The 21,363-nt window shown below is 45.8% G+C and overlaps 2 protein-coding genes across 5 annotated transcripts in view; one reads left to right on the forward strand and one right to left on the reverse strand.

The window, feature by feature from the left end:
* LOC137538690 (hatching enzyme 1.2-like) overlaps positions 1-7,805 on the forward strand; it is a 70,745-nt gene extending 62,940 nt beyond the window's left edge. For all 4 annotated transcript variants that reach the window (XM_068260986.1, XM_068260985.1, XM_068260983.1 and 1 more), the window contains one exon: positions 7,641-7,805. In XM_068260986.1, coding sequence (XP_068117087.1) covers positions 7,641-7,751 — 111 coding nt within the window. In that variant the 3' untranslated portion in view covers positions 7,752-7,805. The remainder of the gene's footprint in view (positions 1-7,640) is intronic.
* Positions 7,806-11,336: 3,531 nt separating this feature from the next.
* The window catches only part of RAPSN (receptor associated protein of the synapse), a 107,636-nt gene continuing 97,609 nt past the window's right edge, over positions 11,337-21,363 (reverse strand). Inside the window, exons 6-8 of the mRNA XM_068261546.1 lie at positions 21,035-21,088; positions 16,184-16,383; positions 11,337-12,868 (exon numbers count right to left, since the gene is read on the reverse strand). Coding sequence (XP_068117647.1) covers positions 12,796-12,868; positions 16,184-16,383; positions 21,035-21,088 — 327 coding nt within the window. The 3' untranslated portion in view covers positions 11,337-12,795. The remainder of the gene's footprint in view (positions 12,869-16,183; positions 16,384-21,034; positions 21,089-21,363) is intronic.

Genomic DNA, 21,363 nt, shown 5'->3' on the forward strand with positions numbered 1-21,363 from the left:
GTTTATTTTGTATGGTGCTAGACCATTGCTAAGACCAATATGCGTAACTTTACCTTTTTCAACATTGAATTTCATCTACCGTTTACATGCCCATATAGCTATCCTATCCAGATCCTTCTGCAATATGTCACCATCATCCTCTGTGTTGATAATTCTGCACAAGTCTGTATCATCTGTGAAAATAGCAACATTACTTACGACTTAATCTACTAGGTCATTAATAAATTCAAGAGTTCTGGACCTAGAACCGACCCTTGTGGGACCCCATTTCTAATAGTCATCCACATCCCAGAAACCCCCACATCGCTTCATCATTGCTGCTCCCGTCTGTCACATTACTCACCATATCTATACCACCCACTGCTTGATATGCTGTGGGGTTATCAATGGCTGTTATAGCCATGCCTTCTATCCAATCAGCGAGGAAGGGAGGGTGTAAGTAGTCAAACCACGCCCCTTTCCCATTAGTTACTGAAGGAGGCTGGATTGTTGCAGTCATGCTGCGATCTGCCTCCTAATATGACAGCTAACTGAATGCCGCAACATGACGTCATTGATGGAGTTTTACGCTTTAGGAGAGCAGTGGTGATGGAAGGGAGGAGGAGCTACAAAAGTGAAGTGTAGAGCAACTTTTAAGTTTTACTCAACCCCTAACTTTTATTTGAATCTTGGATAGATTTGCATGCCCTGCAAATAACAACATACCTTTAAATAAATCCTAAGCAGATCGGTTTTATTAAGAAAAACAATCTCCAATGGGTGGAGAGGGGCATATAATTGCAGTTACACAACTACCATTTAAAGAGACACTGAAGCGAAAAAAAAAATCTGATATAGTGAATTGGTTGTGTACTATGAATAATTACTAGAAGATTAACAGCAAAGAAAATATTCTCATACTTTTATTTTCAGGTATATAGTGTTTTTTCTAACATTGCATCATTCTATAATATGTGCAGATTACACAACACTCAGCATTCAAAATGAGTCTTTCAGAGCAGTCTGTGAAGTAATGACCTCTCCTCTAGCAGAGAAACAGTAAACAGTTTACTTACAGTTGAGATAATAAAAGTCAGATAACAGCCCTCTCCACGACTAACTTAGTCGGAGAGCTTAATGGCTTGTTTGCATAGAGATAACAACTGGAGTTTCTCAACTCTTCCTGTACTGGAAACAATTAAGGTGGCCATACACTGGTCGATTTGCCATCAGATTCGACCAACAGATAGATCCCTCTCTGATCGAATCTGATCAGAGAGGGATCGTATGGCTACCTTTACAGCAAACAGATTGTGAACCGATTTCAGCCTGAAACCGATCACAATCTGTTGTGGTGGTGCTGCTGCCCCCGCCCTCCCGCATACATTACCTGCACCGCCGGCGCGACTCCAGTCCCCCGGTCACCGCTGCTCTGTTTGCGCTCTGGTCTCCAGGTCCGGCATGCCTCACTTCTTCTAGCCCGGCAGGAAGTTTAAACAGTAGAGGGCGCTCTACTGTTTAAACGTCCTGCCGGGCTAGAAGAAGTGAGGCATGCCGGACCTGGAGACCAGAGCGCAAACAGAGCAGCGGTGACCGGGGGACTGGAGTCGCGCCGGCGGTGCAGGTAATGTATGCGGGCTCTATTGCGTCGGTCGTCGGGCACTCCAACGCCGCTAGCGATGCGCTCTTTACCCGCTGGCGATCGACGGTTATTTTCCGCACGGCGCGATCGACGGGATCGGACGAAATGGATCGAAATTTGGCGTGTAGCGTGAACGATTGGCAGCAGATTCGATCCCAGTGATCGAATCTGCTGTCGAAACGGGCGCAAATCGGACCAGTGTATGGCCAGCTTAAGACTGATGTATCTGATCTTAATGTTTTATTTCTTAGCTGTACTACACATACAAATCATAATATCATAATTTTTTTTCCGCTTCAGTGTCTCTTTAAGTAACTTTTCAGCAAGTTTGCTATTTCCTGATATGACCCAGGTAGGTTTGCCAAAGGGACCCATACATTCTTCAAATTTGTGGGTTGATTGAACGTCCGATTCAATCATTTTATCAAATCGGTAGAAAATCAATGTCGCAACATGGCCGCCAGATCAATTTTTCGATTGATTTTGGGATGAAAACGATCAAACAGATCGATTGGGAATGCTTGCAAAGTCTTGGTTGTAAGGGCTCGATCAGGTCTTCAGCGGTGATATTGGGACAACTAATGTACAGAACTGATAACTGGCCAGTGTCCCCCAAGTGTATCTGTGTCCCACCCATGCCTGTGTGTAGTGTATAAAGGCCCACCTGTCCTGACCTCTGGCACAACTTCTGGCCTCTGCTGGGGTCAGGCGAGTGGCGTCACAGCGAGCACCTGTACCACAAAATACAGGTGCATATAGTGACGTCACACATGCACCTGGTGTCACATGGTACTAGTGTTTGCGGTGACAGCACACACCGGAGGAGGCCAGGAGTTGCTCTGGAGGAGAGGTGAGACTTTATGAGCATGGAGGTACGCATACACTTGAAGGTGGTCAGGCACAGGGGGGTGTCATTAGGGGTTGCAGAGGTAGCAACCGCATCGGGCCCTTGGGCTAAAGGGGCCCAGAAGGGCCCTCCCTCAACTTCAGTATAACCTCTCTATTGGTCTTGTGCTCATAATAATCACTTCTATAGATACTTTGAATAGTGGTAATCATTAGCAAACTGCTCCCCATCCCCTTCTTGCACCTCTGACATTGTAGTTGCCCTTGGCAGGTTTTGGTGCGCCGTATCAATTGTTATGTATAGAGTGCTTGGGGGGCCCCATTGTAAAACTTGCACCGGGGCCCACAGCTCCTTAGCTATGCCACTTGTCACGCAGGCAGTGGAGGCGTTGGCACAAGACAAGACAAATAACATTTATATCGCGCTTTTCTCCTGGCGGACTCAAAGCGCCAGAGCAGCAGCCACTAGGACGCGCTCTATAAGCAGTAGCAGTGTTAGGGAGACTTGCCTAAGGTCTCCTACTGAATAGGTGTTGACTTACTGAACAGGCAGAGCCGAGATTCGAACCCTGTTTCCCTGTGTCAGAGGCAGAGCCCTTAACCATTACACCGTCCAGCCACAAGGACAATTTCTACTAGCTTTCACGCCAAAATCGGTGTGCAGTGTGTGGGCAGGCATTAGATCACTCTCTGATCAGATTCTCTTTCTCTGAGAGGGGCGGGGAGAGGCGGTGAACAGCGCAGATTGACCCTAATGGAGGCAGAGCTGAAGCCCAAAGCTCTGCCTCCCCCGGTCAGCAAAATCCACGACTTTGAAAGTCATGGATTTTTGCCCCGGGATTTCAGGGGTTTTAATTGCGAGTTCAGCTGTGGGGATGCAGCATTTTAGGAAGGGCATTCATGCTAACCAATATTCTGCTGTAAGAACTGAGTTTTGTGGAGGCTAAAGTGTCTCTTTAAGCCAGCACCTATTCATTAAGGAGTCCTTGGGCAAGACTCCCCAACACTGCTACTGCCTACTGAGTGGGCCCTAGTGGCTGCAGCTCAAGCGCTTGGAGTCCACTAAGAGAAAAGTGCAATATAAATGTTATTTGTCTTGTCTTTACCACCAAAACGCAGATGCCGGTTCAATCTTATCTCTTACATCCGCCAAATTTCTCCATTCTTCCTCCACCAACCTATACGGCTCTTTCTGAGTAGAAGGTTGTGAAAGTCCCTCTGTTACTTGGAAGATAAAATTATGACTCTGCTCAAAACATAACATTCTGTCTTTGATCACAAAAGTACTTTAATCATGAACAGCTTAATAATCTCTAATAACAGATAATTGTGTTACAGTATTTTCCAAGTCTACTTTCACTGACCCTGACCAAAATGAAAGTCTTTATGGTGATATAGCTGGCTTAATAATAAAATGCCAAGTTCATTGGTAATGATGTGGAGTATAAAGTAGAATGGAAAAGTTGGCACTGTTGAAACACTTTTATTCATGTACGCATACAAACAAGCTTCTTATGAGCATAATTGTCTATGTCCAGCCTCGTTTCTATGGGTGGGCAGGACGGATGACCCGGGGCTCAGTGGGAGGGGGCACAGTGAAGGAGGTGGTAGCAGCGGCACACTGCAACTCCTCCCTCCCTCTCTTTGGGTCCCACTCCGTGCTCCCCTCTCCATTGCAGAAATGTATGAGCGGCGGGTAGCGGTAAGTGGAAACTCACCTTTCAACCTCCAAGCGAGGATGACGTACTGCCAGGCTCCTATGCCTCTAGGGCCTCTTACTACTTCTGCTAAATCAGGAAGTAGTGAGAGGCACTAGAAACAGAGGAGCCCGGCGGTACGTCATCCTCGCTTGAAGCCCGGAAGGTGAGTTTCCACTAACCGCTTCTCACCACTCATACATTTTTGCAATGGAGAGGGAAGCACGGAGGGGGACCCAAGGAGAGGGATGGAGGAGTCAGAGACTCCTCCTCACTGCTGAGTCCCAGCATGTTTCTGCTCCCCACCTCCTTCACTGTAATCAGTCACCCGGGGGGAGGTGCAACCATGCCTGGCTACCTATACTGGGGCACTTTTGCCTGGCTACCTATATGGGGGCACCTATAGCTGGCTACCAGTACTGGGGAACCTATAGATGGCTACCTATACTGGGGAACCTATTCCTGGCTACCTATACTGGGGCACCTACTACTGGCTATCTATACCGGGGCATCTTTAACTGGCTACCAGTACTTGGGAACCTATAGCTGGCTACCTATACTGGGGCACCTATTCCTGGCTACCTATACCGTGGCATCTATAGCTGGCGACCAGTACTGGGGCACCTATAGCTGGCTACCTATACTGGGGCACCTATAGCTGGCTACCTATACTGGGGCACCTATAGCTGGCTACCTATACTGGGGCACCTATACCAGGCTACCTATAGCTGGCTACCTATACTGGGGCACCTATTCCTGGCTACCTATACCGTGGCATCTATAGCTGGCGACCAGTACTGGGGCACCTATAGCTGGCTACCTATATTGGGGCACCTATAGCTGGCTACCTATACTGGGGCACCTATACCAGGCTACCTATACTGGGGCACCTAAAGCTGGCTACCTATACTGGGGCACCTATTACTGGCTACCTATACCGGGGCATCTATAGCTGGCTACCAGTACTAGGGAACCTATAGCTGGCTACCTATACTGGGGCACCTATTCCTGGCTACCTATGCTGGGGCACCTATTACTGGCTACCTATACCGCGGCATCTATAGCTGGCTACCAGTACTGGGGCACCTATAGCTGGCTACCTATACTGGGGCACCTATACCTTGATACCTATACTGAGGGCTAAATACCGCAAAGCAAATATTGTTCTGGAGATGGTGGGGAGGGGAACATTTTTACACCCTCATCCTGGGAGCAATTTAGCCTAGAAACTGCCCTGTCTGGTGGTGGGTGCTGGGCCCTAGGAGCCTGACGGCCGTTTCATGCCTCTATGGAGGCTGCAGCCAATAATCCTTAGAAGAAGCTGTCACTGTAGCGCCAGCACATTCTTTTGATAATCCATTTGTGATGATGACAGGCTGTTTGCTGCCTTTGCTCTATGTGAACCTCTTCATCTGTGTCTGCGGGCGACCTAACAGATGATCAGATCTGACTGATGTGATAATCGGTAGTAGAATAGCCACACCATGCGGAGGTCATATATACAAATTGCTAATTTTTTAAAGGATCTCTATTGCAAAAAATTGTCAAATTTGAAATACATATAAAATGATCACGGGTCCCCCTGCAAAAACTTTAATGGGGTCCCCATTCCTATGTTACTGTAATCTGTTCGTCAAGCAGCCCCCCGCTTTCCTTTATTACCCTGGACTTCTGTCCCTCCTCCACCGAAGCCACCATTCTGAGCTCTCCTGACTGGCGACTCCTTTTAATATACCCACAGATCAGCGCAGCGGTAGTGTCAGAGTGCACCTATTCCAGGGTCCGGTCCCTGATTCACTCCCACACAGGTGAAGTTCCCTCTGCTGCCAGTACTCTGCAGGGGCCTCAGCAGCAGCACTATTCACTTGCAGGAAACATTGGGGGAGTCTTACTCTTCAGGTAGATTATCATAAACTACCGCCATACTATTCAGCCAATCACAATGCTTCATGCTGTAGAGAGTGCTGTGATTGGTGAATTATACCCTATGAGGTTTCCTTTTAGGTCTTCTAAACTAGACTAGCAGCTTTATTTTCACTGTGTGTAGCCTAGAAGGGGGCTGGCATAGCTTGAGGGCCGATTCACACTAGGGGTGTTGTCAGCCTTTTTTCAAGCGCAGGCGATTTTTAAAATCGCTCACAAAATGCTTGTGCAATGATTCCCTATGAAAGAGTTCATAGCTGAGCGGTTCGTTTCCGATCCGCTCAGCAAAGCGGTGCCTGTACCATTTTTGAGGCGTTTTTGCTATAATGGAAGGTATAGGAAAAACGCAAAAGGCTCACAAAATTGCTTTGTGCGGCGATTGCATTCTCGTTTTTAAGAATAAATACATTGTATTTATTCTTTTTCGGGTCAAAGAGTTCACTTCCCGCCAGGGAGTAAATTCCAAAACCCGCTCTGAAAAAGCGCTTAGAAAAACGATTTTTACAAAAACGCAATGCGCAGTGGAGTGCCGGGAAAGGGAAAAAAAAGCGCACAAAAACGTAAAACGTTTTCATTTTTAGGTGTTAATGGGGCCCGAGACTGGTGAATTAGTGATTTATTTATTTCGCACCAGTCAATAACTGGTGTCCCGTGATTTATTTTGCACATTTTGCACCGGCTAATCAAGGAATGAAGTTCTACATACATAACTACAGATGAGCGCCTGCACAGATCTAGAATAACATTTTTGTCTGAACTGAGTCTGAAGCCTACAGTCCCCGCATTCCACCGTCATTCCCCCCATTAGCAGTCTCCAACTTATGGGTCGGAGACTGCACATTTCCGTGGCTGAGGGAGACTTCGACACTGTTCGGGAGCCCGAGTGCTCCTGAAGATAGCCGCTCCGTACTGCGCATGTGCAAGAATGCGTGCTCGCGCATGCGCAGTACGGAGCACCGCCTCCTTAGGGGCACTCGGCCTCCTGAAGATTGCCGAAGGCTCTCACAGCGGCAGAAGTGAGCAGTCTCTGACCCATACGTCGGGGAGACAGCGGTGGAACGTAGGAGGAATGGAAAGGCTCTATAGGACTCAGAGCCTTCCCTCTCTCTTTAGGTGCAAGGGCGTAGCAATAGGGGTTGCAGAGGTCGCGACCGCATTGGGCCCTGCCTCAACTGCAGTATTAGCTCTGTATTGGCCCTGTGCTCATAATAATCACTTCTATACATGCTCTGAATAGTGTTAATCATTAACAAACTGTTCCCCATCCCCTTCTTGCACCTCTGACCCTGTAGTTGCCATTGGCAGGTTTTGGTGCGCCGTATCAATTGTTATGCATAGAGTGCTTGGGGGGCCCCCATTGTAAAACTTGCATCAGGGCCCACAGCTCCTTAGCTACGCCACTGTGTAGGTGAGTATCTGTTTTTGTTTTTTTTCGGCTTCAGGCACCCTTTAAGACCACTTTAATTGTAAATAATTAATTTAAGGTGAGTGTATTTACCTTACCGTAAGTGTTATAATTCCATCATTAATTAATTTACGTTTGTCTTTAACAGCTCCTGTGCCCTGAAGCGTTCAGCCCTTGTCGACTGCAGTTATATTATTGGACAGCAGGTGGCGCTGTGGATGCTTCAACCATGCAGAGTATTGACTGCAGATGTATATAGGTAGTGCAACGGATACAAAAGTTGGCAAAATAATTATTTTCCATTTAATCCTAACTGGCTCTGCTCATTGTTTCCAAAAGGCCAAACTTGTAACAAAATCCAAATATTATTTTGTAATGTAGCTACAAGAAAACGCTGAGTTCTCGTCTACACCATGCCCTTTTGTATTTGATCTAATAATAATGGCCCTTTCACACTACGCAAGTTGCGTTACGATCTTATCTGAGCCGAAAAGGTGCAACTCTACTGTTGCGACTATGCAGTGAAGCATACAGTACAATGAAAGTATGCCTCACTGCCATACACATAACCCGGTTAACACACAGCATGCTGTACATTACAGCATCGGTATCCAACACACTGTGCTGCACCACATGTATTGTGAAAGATCCATAAGAATATGCACCGCAGTGCAACGGACTAAGTGTAAAAGGGCCCTAAATGTTTAGGGTTTGATTGTGGGAGAGATTCCCTTCCACAAATAAAATGGGAAATAATACCAATAAATTGCAAGAGATGAATGCCAGAAGATAAGGTCAGTTGTAGTGCTTGCCACAAAGAGTTAAACTCTCAGAAAAAGGGAGGAGGTGGGTGCGGTCAGAGGATTTGTGCTGCACTTGTCCAACGCATTTGATTATTGTAAAGCACCTTATATAGTGCTAAACCGCCGCATCCCAGCGGCAAAACGAGGGGTTTATACCCCCAAATCCCCTCTCCTTTGTCCGGGAAGTGCTTCCTGCTTGAGGCAGAGCTAACGGCTGTAGCTCTGCCTCTTAGCGCGTCAATGCCGCTGATCGCCGCCTCTCCCTGCCCCTCTCAATCTGCCTTCACAGAGAGCGGCGGGGGAGAGGCAGAGATCCGCACGGCTGAATGACGCGCATGGAGGCAGAGCTGCAGCTCATAGCTCTGCCTCCATGAGCAGAAAAATCCACGACCAAGAAAGTCGTGGATTTTGCAGGGGGGGATTTGGGGGGTATAAACCCCTCGTTTTGCCGCGGGATAGCAGCGGTTTAACACTATCTATAGTGCTTTACAATAATCAAATGCTGTTACACATATTTCAGAGTCTCTTTAAGGGGCCCAGAGACTGTCAAGAAACCTGAGACGGGGGAATACAAAAATGTAGACATACCTGGGGCTTCTTCCAGCCCCCTTCAGGCTGTTTGCACCCTCTCCATCCTCCTGCACCACCTGGATCCAGAAGAGGGTAAAAAGGCGCCCAATGAAGTATAAAAGAGTTAGAAACACAATTAAAACTAAAGCTTGAGGTGGCTTACCTCATAGAAGACAACTCACTTAGAGTAGAAAATATTTATTAACAAGCACAGGCAACGCGTTTCGTGGGATCTCACCCACTTCCTCGGGCCAAATAAAGTGCTAATGCAATCTAACAGCCGTATTCAGAGCACCCTGAATACGGCTGTTAGATTGCATTAGCACTTTATTTGGTGAGTTGTCTTCTATGAGGTTAGCCACCTCAAGCTTTAGTTTTAAGTGTGTTTTTAACTCTTTTATATTTCATTGGGCGCCTCTTTACCCTCTTCAGTGTCATACTCCCCCCCCCCCCCCCCCCCACACACACACACACACAGGTTGGTGAGGGGAGTCCCATGCACCAAATGAGGTGGAACCCACACCACCTCATGGTTTTAGAGTGCATGAGATTCTTTATCAAGAGAGCGACCGTCTCTAGGATTGCTGGCATACCTGAGTGGAGTCCGGTTTAAGACACTCCACCTGCTTTAAGTGGTCGGGTGACCTGTGTGCAACCCACCTTTGTGAGTATTCCCTTTTTTGAATACCTATACCTACCCATTCATCTGTGACATACTGCACAATTTGGGATCCTGTTGTCTCTGTGTTTCTACTCCCAGTACCATTTACCACCTGGATCCGCTAGCTGCCTCGGTAATTCCTCCAGTCAGGGCGTACTATGAATGAGTGGCCTGTCCGAGCAAACCTCCTTCACTCTCCCATTGCTGAGTTTTCTGCGCCTGTGCAGTTCTACTGCGCAGGTGCAGAACGCTTGCGGCAGGGGGGCAAGTGCACAGATGGACTGCGCATGCGCCATCTAGCCCCGACTGGAGGAATTACCGGGCTAGATAGCGGAGGATCCAGGCGGTCTGGGAGGATAGCGAGGGTGCAAACAGCCTGAAGGGGGCTGGAGAAAGTCCCAGGTATGTTTACATGTTTGTATTCCCAGTCTCAGGTACACTTTAACCCGCTACATCACAAAGGTGTACCTGTTTGTACCTTGTAATGTACAGGAATGACCTTCTGGCAGGAAGTGGCAAGCGGATACTGAAAGCCCTACTTCCGTGCCTAGCTGACTATCAAGCTTGGGGCCCACTACAGTGATTTGAGCTGTGCTTTGAAATCACCAGTGATCCCAAAATGCGCTATGCTGATGAAAGTGAATGATGGAGAACCCACAATCTGGGGTCCTGCAGCATTTCTAGAGCGATTGGGCTTCACTACAATAGATAGGAGCGCTGCACATTCACTTATGAATCAATTTTCAAAAATGATTTTGCAGCAACTTTGTGGCCGATTTTCATGTGCAAATAAAGTTTACTTGTTGGGTCTCCTATGGTCCATTTCTGCCAGCTTCCGGCTTGTAGCCACACCCCGATGCACAAGAGGTCATTCACTCTTTTGTATTTGGAGATAGAGAAGCGCCTATGACCTCTTGTGATAGGGGGTGGGGCAACGGATCAGAAGTCGGGGGGAAATTGACCTTAGGAGACCCGGCAAATAGTTAAAACTTTATTTCAACAGAATACAAAAGAAACAAAATGCAAATAGGAAGCACTGTACAATTGACAACAGTGGATTGTAAACAGGCCCGGCCCTAGACTTTTTGCCGCCTGAGGCAATTTTCCGTGAAATCGCCGCCGTAGCAGGAAGTGATGTCAGTGGAGCGCACGCTGGCCTGGAACGAGGAAGAGGTGAGTAATCCCCGCCCGTTGCCTCTTACGAATAGCTGCAGCCACAGCACGGACCTTTTTAAAGCTGGAGGGGAGCGGAGGACGGGGGACCCAGGCGAGGGAGGGGGGGGGTCCGACCCCCCTCCCCGCCGCTAGGCCCAATACCCCCTTCCTGCCCGCTATCCCCTCCAGCTCGGGCGGCCCCCCACACACATGGACGGGCGGGTGCCGCCCCCCCAGAAGTGGCGCCTGAGGCAAAAGTTTCACCCCGCCTCATGGGCGGGCCGGCCCTGATTGTAAAGCACTAACAACATACAAATTGCGTTGGAAAGCGCAGTAGCAAACACTAGTGAATACACTGAGCATTTGCAACAGCTATTGGCGATCTGGAATCCTGGCCTGAAAGCTATCCTGGAGACACTAGGATGCCAGAAATTTTACTGCCTGATTTGTGCAGCCTTCCGTGTAAACCTGGGAACCAATGACAGGAACAGGAAGAAGAAAATTCTGAGAAGACCTGCTTCCAAAATTATATACTGTTGTCATTATTTCAAGCAGTTTTAGTTTAAATATTTTTACCAGTATGAGAAAGTTTAAAAAAGCTGCAAACTGAAATGGAAAAGTAAAATTTAATAACATTACATTACAAAATGGTTGGTATAGCATTAACATGTTATATTGTTGTGTTTTTTAACGGGAGTCAAGTTACCCTTTAAAGGATATACAGTATAGTCCTTTTATAATGCACATATCCTTGTCAAACTGGCCTGCTCACCTGTAACAAAGAGAATAGACATACTTGTGTCTACAGAGTGATACCTGTGATTTTCCTGTTTGAGCCTGATATAGCTTCTTGTCATTTTTGGAGGAAAAGAACTATACCTCCAGCCACCAGAGGGTGCAGAGACTGTAAAGGCAGGTCTCCTCAGTATTTATTGTAATTTAGAGACAATTAGTTTGTATACTCACTTCGCCCTCTGCTGGACAGAAGACTTAGCTTGTTTTGTTAGGAAAAAACTTGCTCTAACAAGTCTGTTCAGGGCGATCACTAGCATCATTTCAGTGAGGCAAGTATGTTCATTGTTCATAGACTTACAGGTCAATTGCATGAGGATAAGTAATATAAGTAAGAAGGCACAAGTACAGACAATACTGCTAATAAAAGTATTACTTGAAGAGACAAATAAGGTAAGAATAGACATAAAGGCAGTTCTAATATAGTTAAATTATATGAATCATACATAAACACCAGAATAAGACACAGCATATGTATTTACAGAGGGAGGTAGGCTTGTGGAAAGTAAGACCTCTTTCTTTGGAGAAAGAGACATAGACATTTAGAAGGAGCACCGCATGGATGCTGGCGAGGACAAAAACTCACTTAAAATGTCCACCGGCCACTTCAAACTATGGAATAGAAAGACAATAGATCAGTTCAGTCCGGTTCAAGCTCTGAAGACACATAGTCCTTCCGTAAAATGACTTCAATGTGATGGAGCAAAAGTCCATGAAACGTTTGCAACTCCTGCTCTTCTTAAATAAGAAAATATTCTGACGTAGGGATCCAAGTTTTAGTTTGGTTCTCACTGTTGTAGAATCATCGTAAAAGAGCACAACTTGGCAGATACTTCCAGCTCTCAACTTGAATTAAATAAATACGAAATGTCCCATTGTCCCATAATGCTTTGCTCTGAAGACCATGGCTTGGACTTGAGCAACAGAAAAGTTACAAACTGTTCAAACCAATGTTCTTGGATTTGAAAGGTATTGCCTAGAAAAACTTGATCAACCATTCTCCCGTTCAGCATGTCAACTGAAGTATAAAATAAGTTAAAAAAAAAAAAAAGAATAATAATAACAAGACCCCAGCTCTGTGTGCATAGATTGCACTGTTTTCTTTCTTCTTCTTCCATGTTTGCTACACTTTAATATAGAAGTCACGGATGTGCAGAGGCATGTAGACTGCATTGAGTGTGAAAGTAGCACCAGGATTTGGGGTCTTGGCTACAGGTAAGCTCAGAGACCCTCCCACTGTCCCACTTGAGCAGCTGCCCTGTTTCAAACTGGCCCTGGAATTCCAGCCAATGTTGTATATGGTTCTCCAGCTCGCCTCTCTTCTACACAAAACCCGGCTTGACAGAAGATCGCCGACAGTTGGGACAACCACGATTTCCATTGGTTTGGAGACACCTAAAAATTGACATCAGATGTAAGTAGAAGCACACAAGCAAACAGCTCTTCAAACAGAAGCAAATTGAAGCCAGCTTATGTTACTGTTGAAGATTTCTGTATTTTCAGTAGAATTAAAAAAAAAAAAAAAGAACAAAATTTTCCTTAACTTGATTTCATTTCCACCATGTTCCACATACCTAAATAGTATTTTTTATTTTAGTACTGCACCGAGTGCAGAGGGATCTCACCTTGCAGGATAATGCTTCAGAACATGGGGCTGCCATATTGCTGTCTGGAAAGACACCTTAGGGCTATCTCTACCTCCACACTTCCCTGAGAGGAGAGTATTTGTACTAAAGGGCCACAGCAAAGTCAAGCAGTGAACCACCATTCACTGATCTTCACTATAGCAGTCAACATGAGATGTGCAAGCAAGGGAAAGTATTTGGGGAATTCTCTATGGTCTTGATTCACTTCCGCAAGTACAGTGGGCGACATTAAAGAAGGAGAAGACCTGTGGAAGCAGCACTCCGACGCCTGGAATGTGGAAGGAAGAGGTGAGTCATTCATTCCTCTTCCGCCGCCGCTGACACTCTAATATCTGGAAGGGGGAGCATGGAATGGGGGGCAGGTGAGGAGGGGTCTGCCCCCCCTACCTACCACTGTGTGCTCACTGCTCCTCTTTCCTGGCTAACCTATACTGGGTCAACTATACTACCTATACTGGAGTAACTATACTACTTATACTGGGGACAACTATACTAGCTGCCTATACTGGGGCAACTATACTACATGTACTGGGGGCAACTATACTGGCTATACTAGGGGCAATTACTAGCTACCTATACTTGGGGAATTATACTACCTGTACTGGGGCAACTATACTACCTATACTGGGGACAACTATACTAGCTACCTATACTTGGGGCAACTATATTAGCTACTTATACTGGGGCAACTATGCTACCTATACTGGGGGCAACTATACTAGCTACCTACACTTGGGGCAACTATACTAGCTACCTATACTGAAGCAACTATGCTAGCTACTTATACTGGGGCAACTATACCTGGCTAGCCTATACAAGGGGCACCTATACCTTGCTACCTACCTACCTATACTGAGGGTGAAAATTTTCGGGTGTTGTGTGGTCATTTCAAATGGGGGGGGGGGGGGATTCATCCTCACAAGTCTGCCTCAGGCAGCAAAAAGTCTGAGTGTAGGGGTAGCTGACAGGTCTCTCTCTAATCAAAGACTAGAACTTCGGTTGAACAAAGTCTTAGCTTTGTGTCTCCCTATTGGTTATCGTGAAGGGTGATGTCACTGATCAAAAAGGGACTTTACTCACATTGGAAACATTTAAGCGTTTACAGTATGTGTGGTTTTTATGAAGATAACCTCTGCTCTGATAAGGTATCTCTTTCATAACATGATCTGTTTCTGGTGCCCAGATGTGTGACCGTCTTCCTCTCAAGGAGGACTCAAAGATGAATGGAATAAGACCATCTCTCAGGTTGTATTATTCACTGCTTTTTTTCTCCTAAGCTACGTTTCCACTAAAAGCATGCAAATCACATGCAATTTTTTTGATTACATAATTTGCATGCAAATGCAAAATTGCATATACATGTATGCGATTTTTACCTGCGAATTTGCCCGCACCTACGCACAATTTTTTGTACGGCTTTTACAAAGACCCTGTTGGTACTATTGATCGCATAGCATTGCACACGATTTTTCTGCATGCGGTGTCCCAAAAATAATAACATGGTTGTCTGGTTTGTTTTTTTCTGGATGAAAATTTCGCATTAAGTGGAAACAGGGCCATAGGACATCATTGCTGTGCAAATTTGTGTGCTGAAAAAAAAAACGCACAAATTTGTACCTGGTGGAAACAGCCCCTTAGTTTATAATCTGGTTTGACAGATTACTAAAACAATCACTTCTTCAAACACAAACTTCACTTCAAGTACAAACTTATCATGGAGTGACCTAAAGCTAGACTAACCTTAGTTGGCCTTTACAGTACATTTGTAAAAGAAAGAGTGCCCCAAAGGGCTACTCACCTCAATAGAGCGAAGTCTCTGGATAAATCAGAGGCTTCTCCCGTCCCCTTCCAGTGATGCATCCAATGCAAAACGGGCAAGTCTTGCCTTTGAAGACGGCTTGTGCATGAGCAATAATACAGATCTAATTGGGACCAACTTTTTCCACTGAAGCCCAAGCTGGTCCACATGCTACTGTGCATGCATGAGCCAACTGAGCCTACCTAGTAGCATGAACCCGATCGGGATTGGCTTTTTCCAGTGAAACCTGGGCGGGTCCATGGTACTGAGCATGCACGAGTCATCTGAGCCTTCATAGTAACATGGAACCAATCAAGCTCACCTTTTTCCACTGAAGCCCATGCTGGTCCGTGCTACTGTGCATGCATGAGCCATCTGAGCCTACACAGTAGCATGAACCCGGTCAGGCTCTGCCTTCTCCAGTGAAACTTGGGTGGGTTTGTGGTACTGGGCAGCACCTGAGAGCCTCAGGGGTCTCAGACCTGGAACAGCCTGGTGGAGGAGGACGTGGGAAGCCTTTGGATCCAGAGGCTTCTATCTCCCAAGTTAAAGACAAGACAAATAACATTTATATCGTGCTTTTCTGCCACTAAGATGTGCTCTATAGGCAGTAGCAGTGTTAGGGAGACTTTCCCAAGGTCTCCTACTGAATAGGTGCTGGCTTACTGAACAGGCAGAGCCGAGATTCAAACCCTGGTCTCCTGTGTCAGAGGCAGAGCCCTTAACCAGTACACCATCCAGCCACCACAGAGGAACTCCAATGAAAATAATGTAATAAAAAAGTGCTTCATTTTTAAAATAATTATGTATAAATGATTTAGTCAGTGTTTGCCCATTGTAAAATCTTTCCTCTCCCTGATTTACATTCTGACATTTATCCCATGGTGACATTTTTACTGCTGGAAGGTGAGGTCAGTGGAAGGAGATGCTGCTTGCTTTTTTAGCAGTTGGAAACAGCTGTTATTTCCCACAATGCAACAAGGCTCACAGACAGGAAACTGTCAGAACTAGGGACCTGACATCACAATGTGGGAGAGGTTTCACCACAATATCAGCCATACAGAGCCCCCTGATGATCCATTTGTGAAAAGGGGGTATCAGCTACTGATTGGGATGACGTTCAATTCTTGGTTACGGTTTAAGTATCTAACTTTTCACTTCAGAAACTTACAGGTTTACTTTAATTTAAATTTGACTTGAGGTTTTTACAGCCCTCTACTGTGTTGATAATGTTAGCTTTATAAGGCTTCCAATAGTTTTTCTTACCGAAGATGGAAGACGTGAGAGCAGGGCAATGCCTGTAGCTGGCAGTTCTTCTCTCCAATGGATTCCCCACACATCCCACAATACAGCTCCATCTCCTCCACACACTCGTGGAATCGGACCACGTGGGCCCGTAGCTCCCGCTGCTGCTGCTTGGTGCGGTAGATGATCTCGCACAAACAGTGGACTTTTAACAGACAGAGCTAAGGAACAACATGAAAGCAGAGAGGTGACATATTCTGTGTAAACCATGGGGAACATAGAGGACAGGATGAGGGACGGGAGGGCAAGGGGAGCACGTCACAAAGAATAACAGATATTTAACCACTTCCTGTCCCTATGACGTGAAAATAAAGCTCTGCACTCTTCTCCCTACAAAATCTTAGATAACACTGTTTATTAATCTCTGACATTATAACATCACTACAGAGCTGTAAAGTAATGACAGCAAACACCTCTCCTCCACCCAGGGAATTCAGTAGCAGAGTTAATTAGTAAACAAGTGTAAAACACACATTCCAGGAGCAGACAGTAGCAGATTGTATACATTACTTAATTGTTACATCTAATACATTATCAAAACAAATGGATTGTTTAAATAAACAGGAGGGATAAACAAATAAAATGTGTGGGTTTAGGCTACTTACACACCAAGACGTTGCGTTTTAGGGGACGTTATGGTCGCATAACGTGCCCCTAACGCAAAGTATGGTGGTGTTGAACTTGGACGTCAGATTGAGCTGCGTTATGCAGCTCTCAAAGCAGCCGCTCCAGGTTAGTGATAGGAAGTCCGAATCTTTTTAAGGATTCGGATCATTTGAATTGGATCATTGAAAAGATCCGGATCTTTGAACCAAATCATTTAAATCATTTTACTAGGTAAGCAGACTGGGTGAAATGACTAGCAGGACAGGACTTTCCCTGCACTGTACATTCCATATGTTCCTGTTTCTTCCAGACAGACATCCACTGTGAACCGAATCTTTCATTGTGATGATCCGGATGATTCAACTCACAAAAAAGATCCGGATCAAATGAACGATTCGTTCATGATCCGGACAACACTACAGTCCCACCAGGAGTCTCTGCAGTGCAGTGAATATTAATTAGCCATGTGGATGGCTGCGGAGGAGGAGGGGAGACCTCCTCCTCCAACATTACTGAGCATGTGCAAGCAGTCTAACGCTGCTTAGCCCAGTATAACGTACAGCATGCAGCACTTTGTTTAAACGTGCTGCGTTACTATGTAACGCAAGGTGGGCACTGTGAACAGCACATTGATTTTACAGTGCTGTGAGTTAGGCTGTGAGTTAGGCTGCGTTACTGGCTGCTGTAACGTGGGACTTTAACGTCCCACTGTGAAACCAGCCTTAAAAAATAGAACTGTTTACATTAAAGCTACAATGTATGAAAGTGAAATTAATTTCCTTTTAAAATGCATAGAAAATAAGATAATTACTAAAAACAAATATCAGCCACAAAAAAAAACTAATTTGTCCTGAAAAAAAACAAACAATATATACATCATTTAGTTGCGATAATTATTGATAAAGTTATTGCCAAAGCAATCTGAGCCTAACTGTGAAAATGACCAGGGTATGGAAGTGGTTAATAACAGGGGGTTTTTTTTTGTCCAGTGAGGAATTGCGTAAAGCCAGAATTTCATGAAATTTGCTCTTTTGCTGCAGGGACTCTCTTTCATGTGCAGCAGCTCCTCTCTCACCAATGTGTGTGTTAGAATTAACAACAGTACCACTTAAACTGCAGTATAGTAAAGCAACCACAAGATGTCACTGTCTGTAGTGTGCTATGATGAGCTGATGGTTGTGTATGATTTATCTCTGCATGTTTTCTTCAGTAAAGAGTTCTAACTTGTTATACCGAGTGCCTACCTGCGTGTGCCTACCACTCTGCTGCATCACTGTGGCCCTGCTTGTACAGCAGCCCCTCTCTCTCTCCCATGTGCAGCAGCCCCTCTCTAACATGTGCAGCCCTGCTTGTACATCAGCCCCTCTCCTCCATGTACAGCCCTGCTAGTGCAGCAGCCCCTCTCTTCATGTACATACAGCAGCCTCTCTCCTCCATGTGCAGCCCTGCTAGTGCAGCAGCCCCTCTCTTCATGTACATACAGCAGCCCCTCTCCTCCATGTGCAGCCCTGCTTGTACATCAGCCCCTCTCCTCCATGTGCAGCCCTGCTAGTGCAGCAGCCCCTCTCTTCATGTACATACAGCAGCCTCTCTCCTCCATGTGCAGCCCTGCTAGTGCAGCAGCCCCTCTCTTCATGTACATACAGCAGCCCCTCTCCTCCATGTGCAGCCCTGCTTGTACATCAGCCCCTCTCCTCCATGTGCAGCCCTGCTAGTGCAGCAGCCCCTCTCTTCATGTACATACAGCAGCCTCTCTCCTCCATGTGCAGCCCTGCTAGTGCAGCAGCCCCTCTCTTCATGTACATACAGCAGCCCCTCTCCTCCATGTGCAGCCCTGCTAGTGCAGCAGCCCCTCTCCTCCATGTGCAGCCCTGCTAGTGCAGCAGCCCCTCTCTTCATGTACATACAGCAGCCTCTCTCCTCCATGTGCAGCCCTGCTAGTGCAGCAGCCCCTCTCTTCATGTACATACAGCAGCCCCTCTCCTCCATGTGCAGCCCTGCTTGTACATCAGCCCCTCTCCTCCATGTGCAGCCCTGCTAGTGCAGCAGCCCCTCTCTTCATGTACATACAGCAGCCCCTCTCCTCCATGTGCAGCCCTGCTAGTGCAGCAGCCCCTCTCTTCATGTACATACAGCAGCCCCTCTCCTCCATGTGCAGCCCTGCTTGTACATCAGCCCCTCTCCTCCATGTGCAGCCCTGCTAGTGCAGCAGCCCCTCTCTTCATGTACATACAGCAGCCCCTCTCCTCCATGTGCATCCCTGCTTGTACATCAGCCCCTCTCCTCCATGTGCAGCCCTGCTAGTGCAGCAGCCCCTCTCTTCATGTACATACAGCAGCCCCTCTCCTCCATGTGCATCCCTGCTTGTACAACAGCCCCTCTTTTCATGTACAGCCCTGCTTGGATATATATATATATATATATATATATATATATATATATATATATATATATATATATATATATATATATATATATATATATATATATATTTCCTGGTATTCCACTTCATCATTTATTGAATTAGTTTTGACTCCAGTGAACGAGCATCCATCAGAGAACTCAGGTCTGGGAAGAAGCCCAAACCAACATCCACATAATAACAATGCAGGCACATTCTGCTATTCAGCTCAACAGTAACAATCAATACTGTAAACAATAACTGTTCTGCAGCTGAGTTACAAATCTTGTTATAAGGTATTCGACTTGAGAAGGTGAAACACAAGGCTAAGAACCTTAGATTCCATTCACAAGTTCATAGGTGGATACTATCAATTCCTGCTGTCCCAAAGGTGAGGGGAATGCAGGAGAAAATGATAAAATAGAGGGAGGTGGAGGAGGGAAAAGAAGGTATTTTCTGTGCTGAGTACCAAAGCTGGGCGCCACTACAACAGTAATGCTATAGTGCGCGGTGCATGTAAGGGTGATTCTGGTGGTCTCCGGACCCTGAATTATATCTCCCTCCCAGTTGCTACCACTCGGAGGGGGAATAGTATTTAACACCGCCGGGAATTAGAGCGGCAGCATGATGAGCCGTCATTCGGTTCACTCTGCGCCCAACTCACCAGCGACATTATAATACGTACACGGGGGAGGGGGTAGCTGGTGTTTTTTTAAATGGATACTACTTACTCTCCCTGCCCCCCTTTCCCCCCACTTTCAAACCTAGATTCCTTCAGCTACTAATGCCATTTATATGTTAGCCAGCCTGGAATTGAGATGTGCTGAAAATGAGGCTCTGATCAATAAGGCTATATACGGTACTTGCATAACTCATTTTACCTCTGTGTTAAAATACAAACATGTTAAAAACTCTCTTTACATAACAAAATTAATCATCACTGGCCCATCATTGTGTGCTCATCATTTCAATTGAGTGATAATGAGAGGAGAAAGTCAATTTACAACTACGCAATGTGTAAAAGTATACTATAGATGTTAAAAAGGCTATTATAAACTAGCTTCTTCCTTGTGCAGCAATGTAGCATGCAGGAGAAACAGATATTAATCAGGACATTATGGCTACTGGCTCTTGGCTATTACACAACAAGAAATACAAACAAGTTTTGTTCACAACTTCCTTTCACAGACACAGGATGTAGAAAGATGTTTGTTATTAGAACACACTGCCACCCTGTGGTTATAGCTGATAATGCATGGATATACAACTAATAGACTGTTGTTGCTAAATACACATTCCAACAATATATGCTGTATACAGTATATATATTGCGGCTCACGTGTCAGCATCTTAAATAGGGGGCAGAATATATAAGGTAGGTATAATCAGGGTTCCATTTTACATTTGAAGCACACTCAAGCCCAGGTACACTAATACATTAAAGTCAAGCTAAGCGCTCCATATTTCTAACACCCCTTTTTTTAACAACATAAACTGCCCCCCCAACACCACACACACACACACAATACTACTACTACCACTACTACTTACGCTAGTTACCCATGAACAACATTCACTTAGTATACACTGAGGGAATTGAGCAATCAAGTTTACATAGTGTATGGTTTGTATGACTACTATCTGTTGTAGTCATTTTGATATCCGTTTCTAAGGTTTCTTATACACAGCTATCTAAACTTTTGAGAACAGATGAAAGAAAGAAAAAAGAGAGAATGTCGATCATGCAGGCTGAGTTAAGGAGGTTGGTAAAAGTAAATCTTATTCATCTCTGTTGCTGCACTCACCTTATTGCCTATCTCTTCTGCCAACTCCTGGGCCTTCTGGAGTCCATCCAAGGCCTGCAGATTAAGCACACGTGTCAGGCAGAGAACCAGGAGTCAATTCTGGATATTGTGCAACTGCCACAGTCAGGGCTGACCTGATTATATGCAGAACAGATGCAGCACATAGTACCGTCAGTGCCTGCCACCCTCCTCCCCCTGACGGAACATTTCATTGCCTCATACTCCACATAGACTGCAAGTACAACATCACAGGGGAGATTACTGCTGCCCATCTGTGGATTAACGTGTCCCTCACAGCTGCTAGGGGTGACCATTGGCCATGGACGAAG

Source organism: Hyperolius riggenbachi, chromosome 11 (assembly GCF_040937935.1).
Source record: "Hyperolius riggenbachi isolate aHypRig1 chromosome 11, aHypRig1.pri, whole genome shotgun sequence".
Lineage (NCBI taxonomy): Eukaryota > Metazoa > Chordata > Amphibia > Anura > Hyperoliidae > Hyperolius > Hyperolius riggenbachi.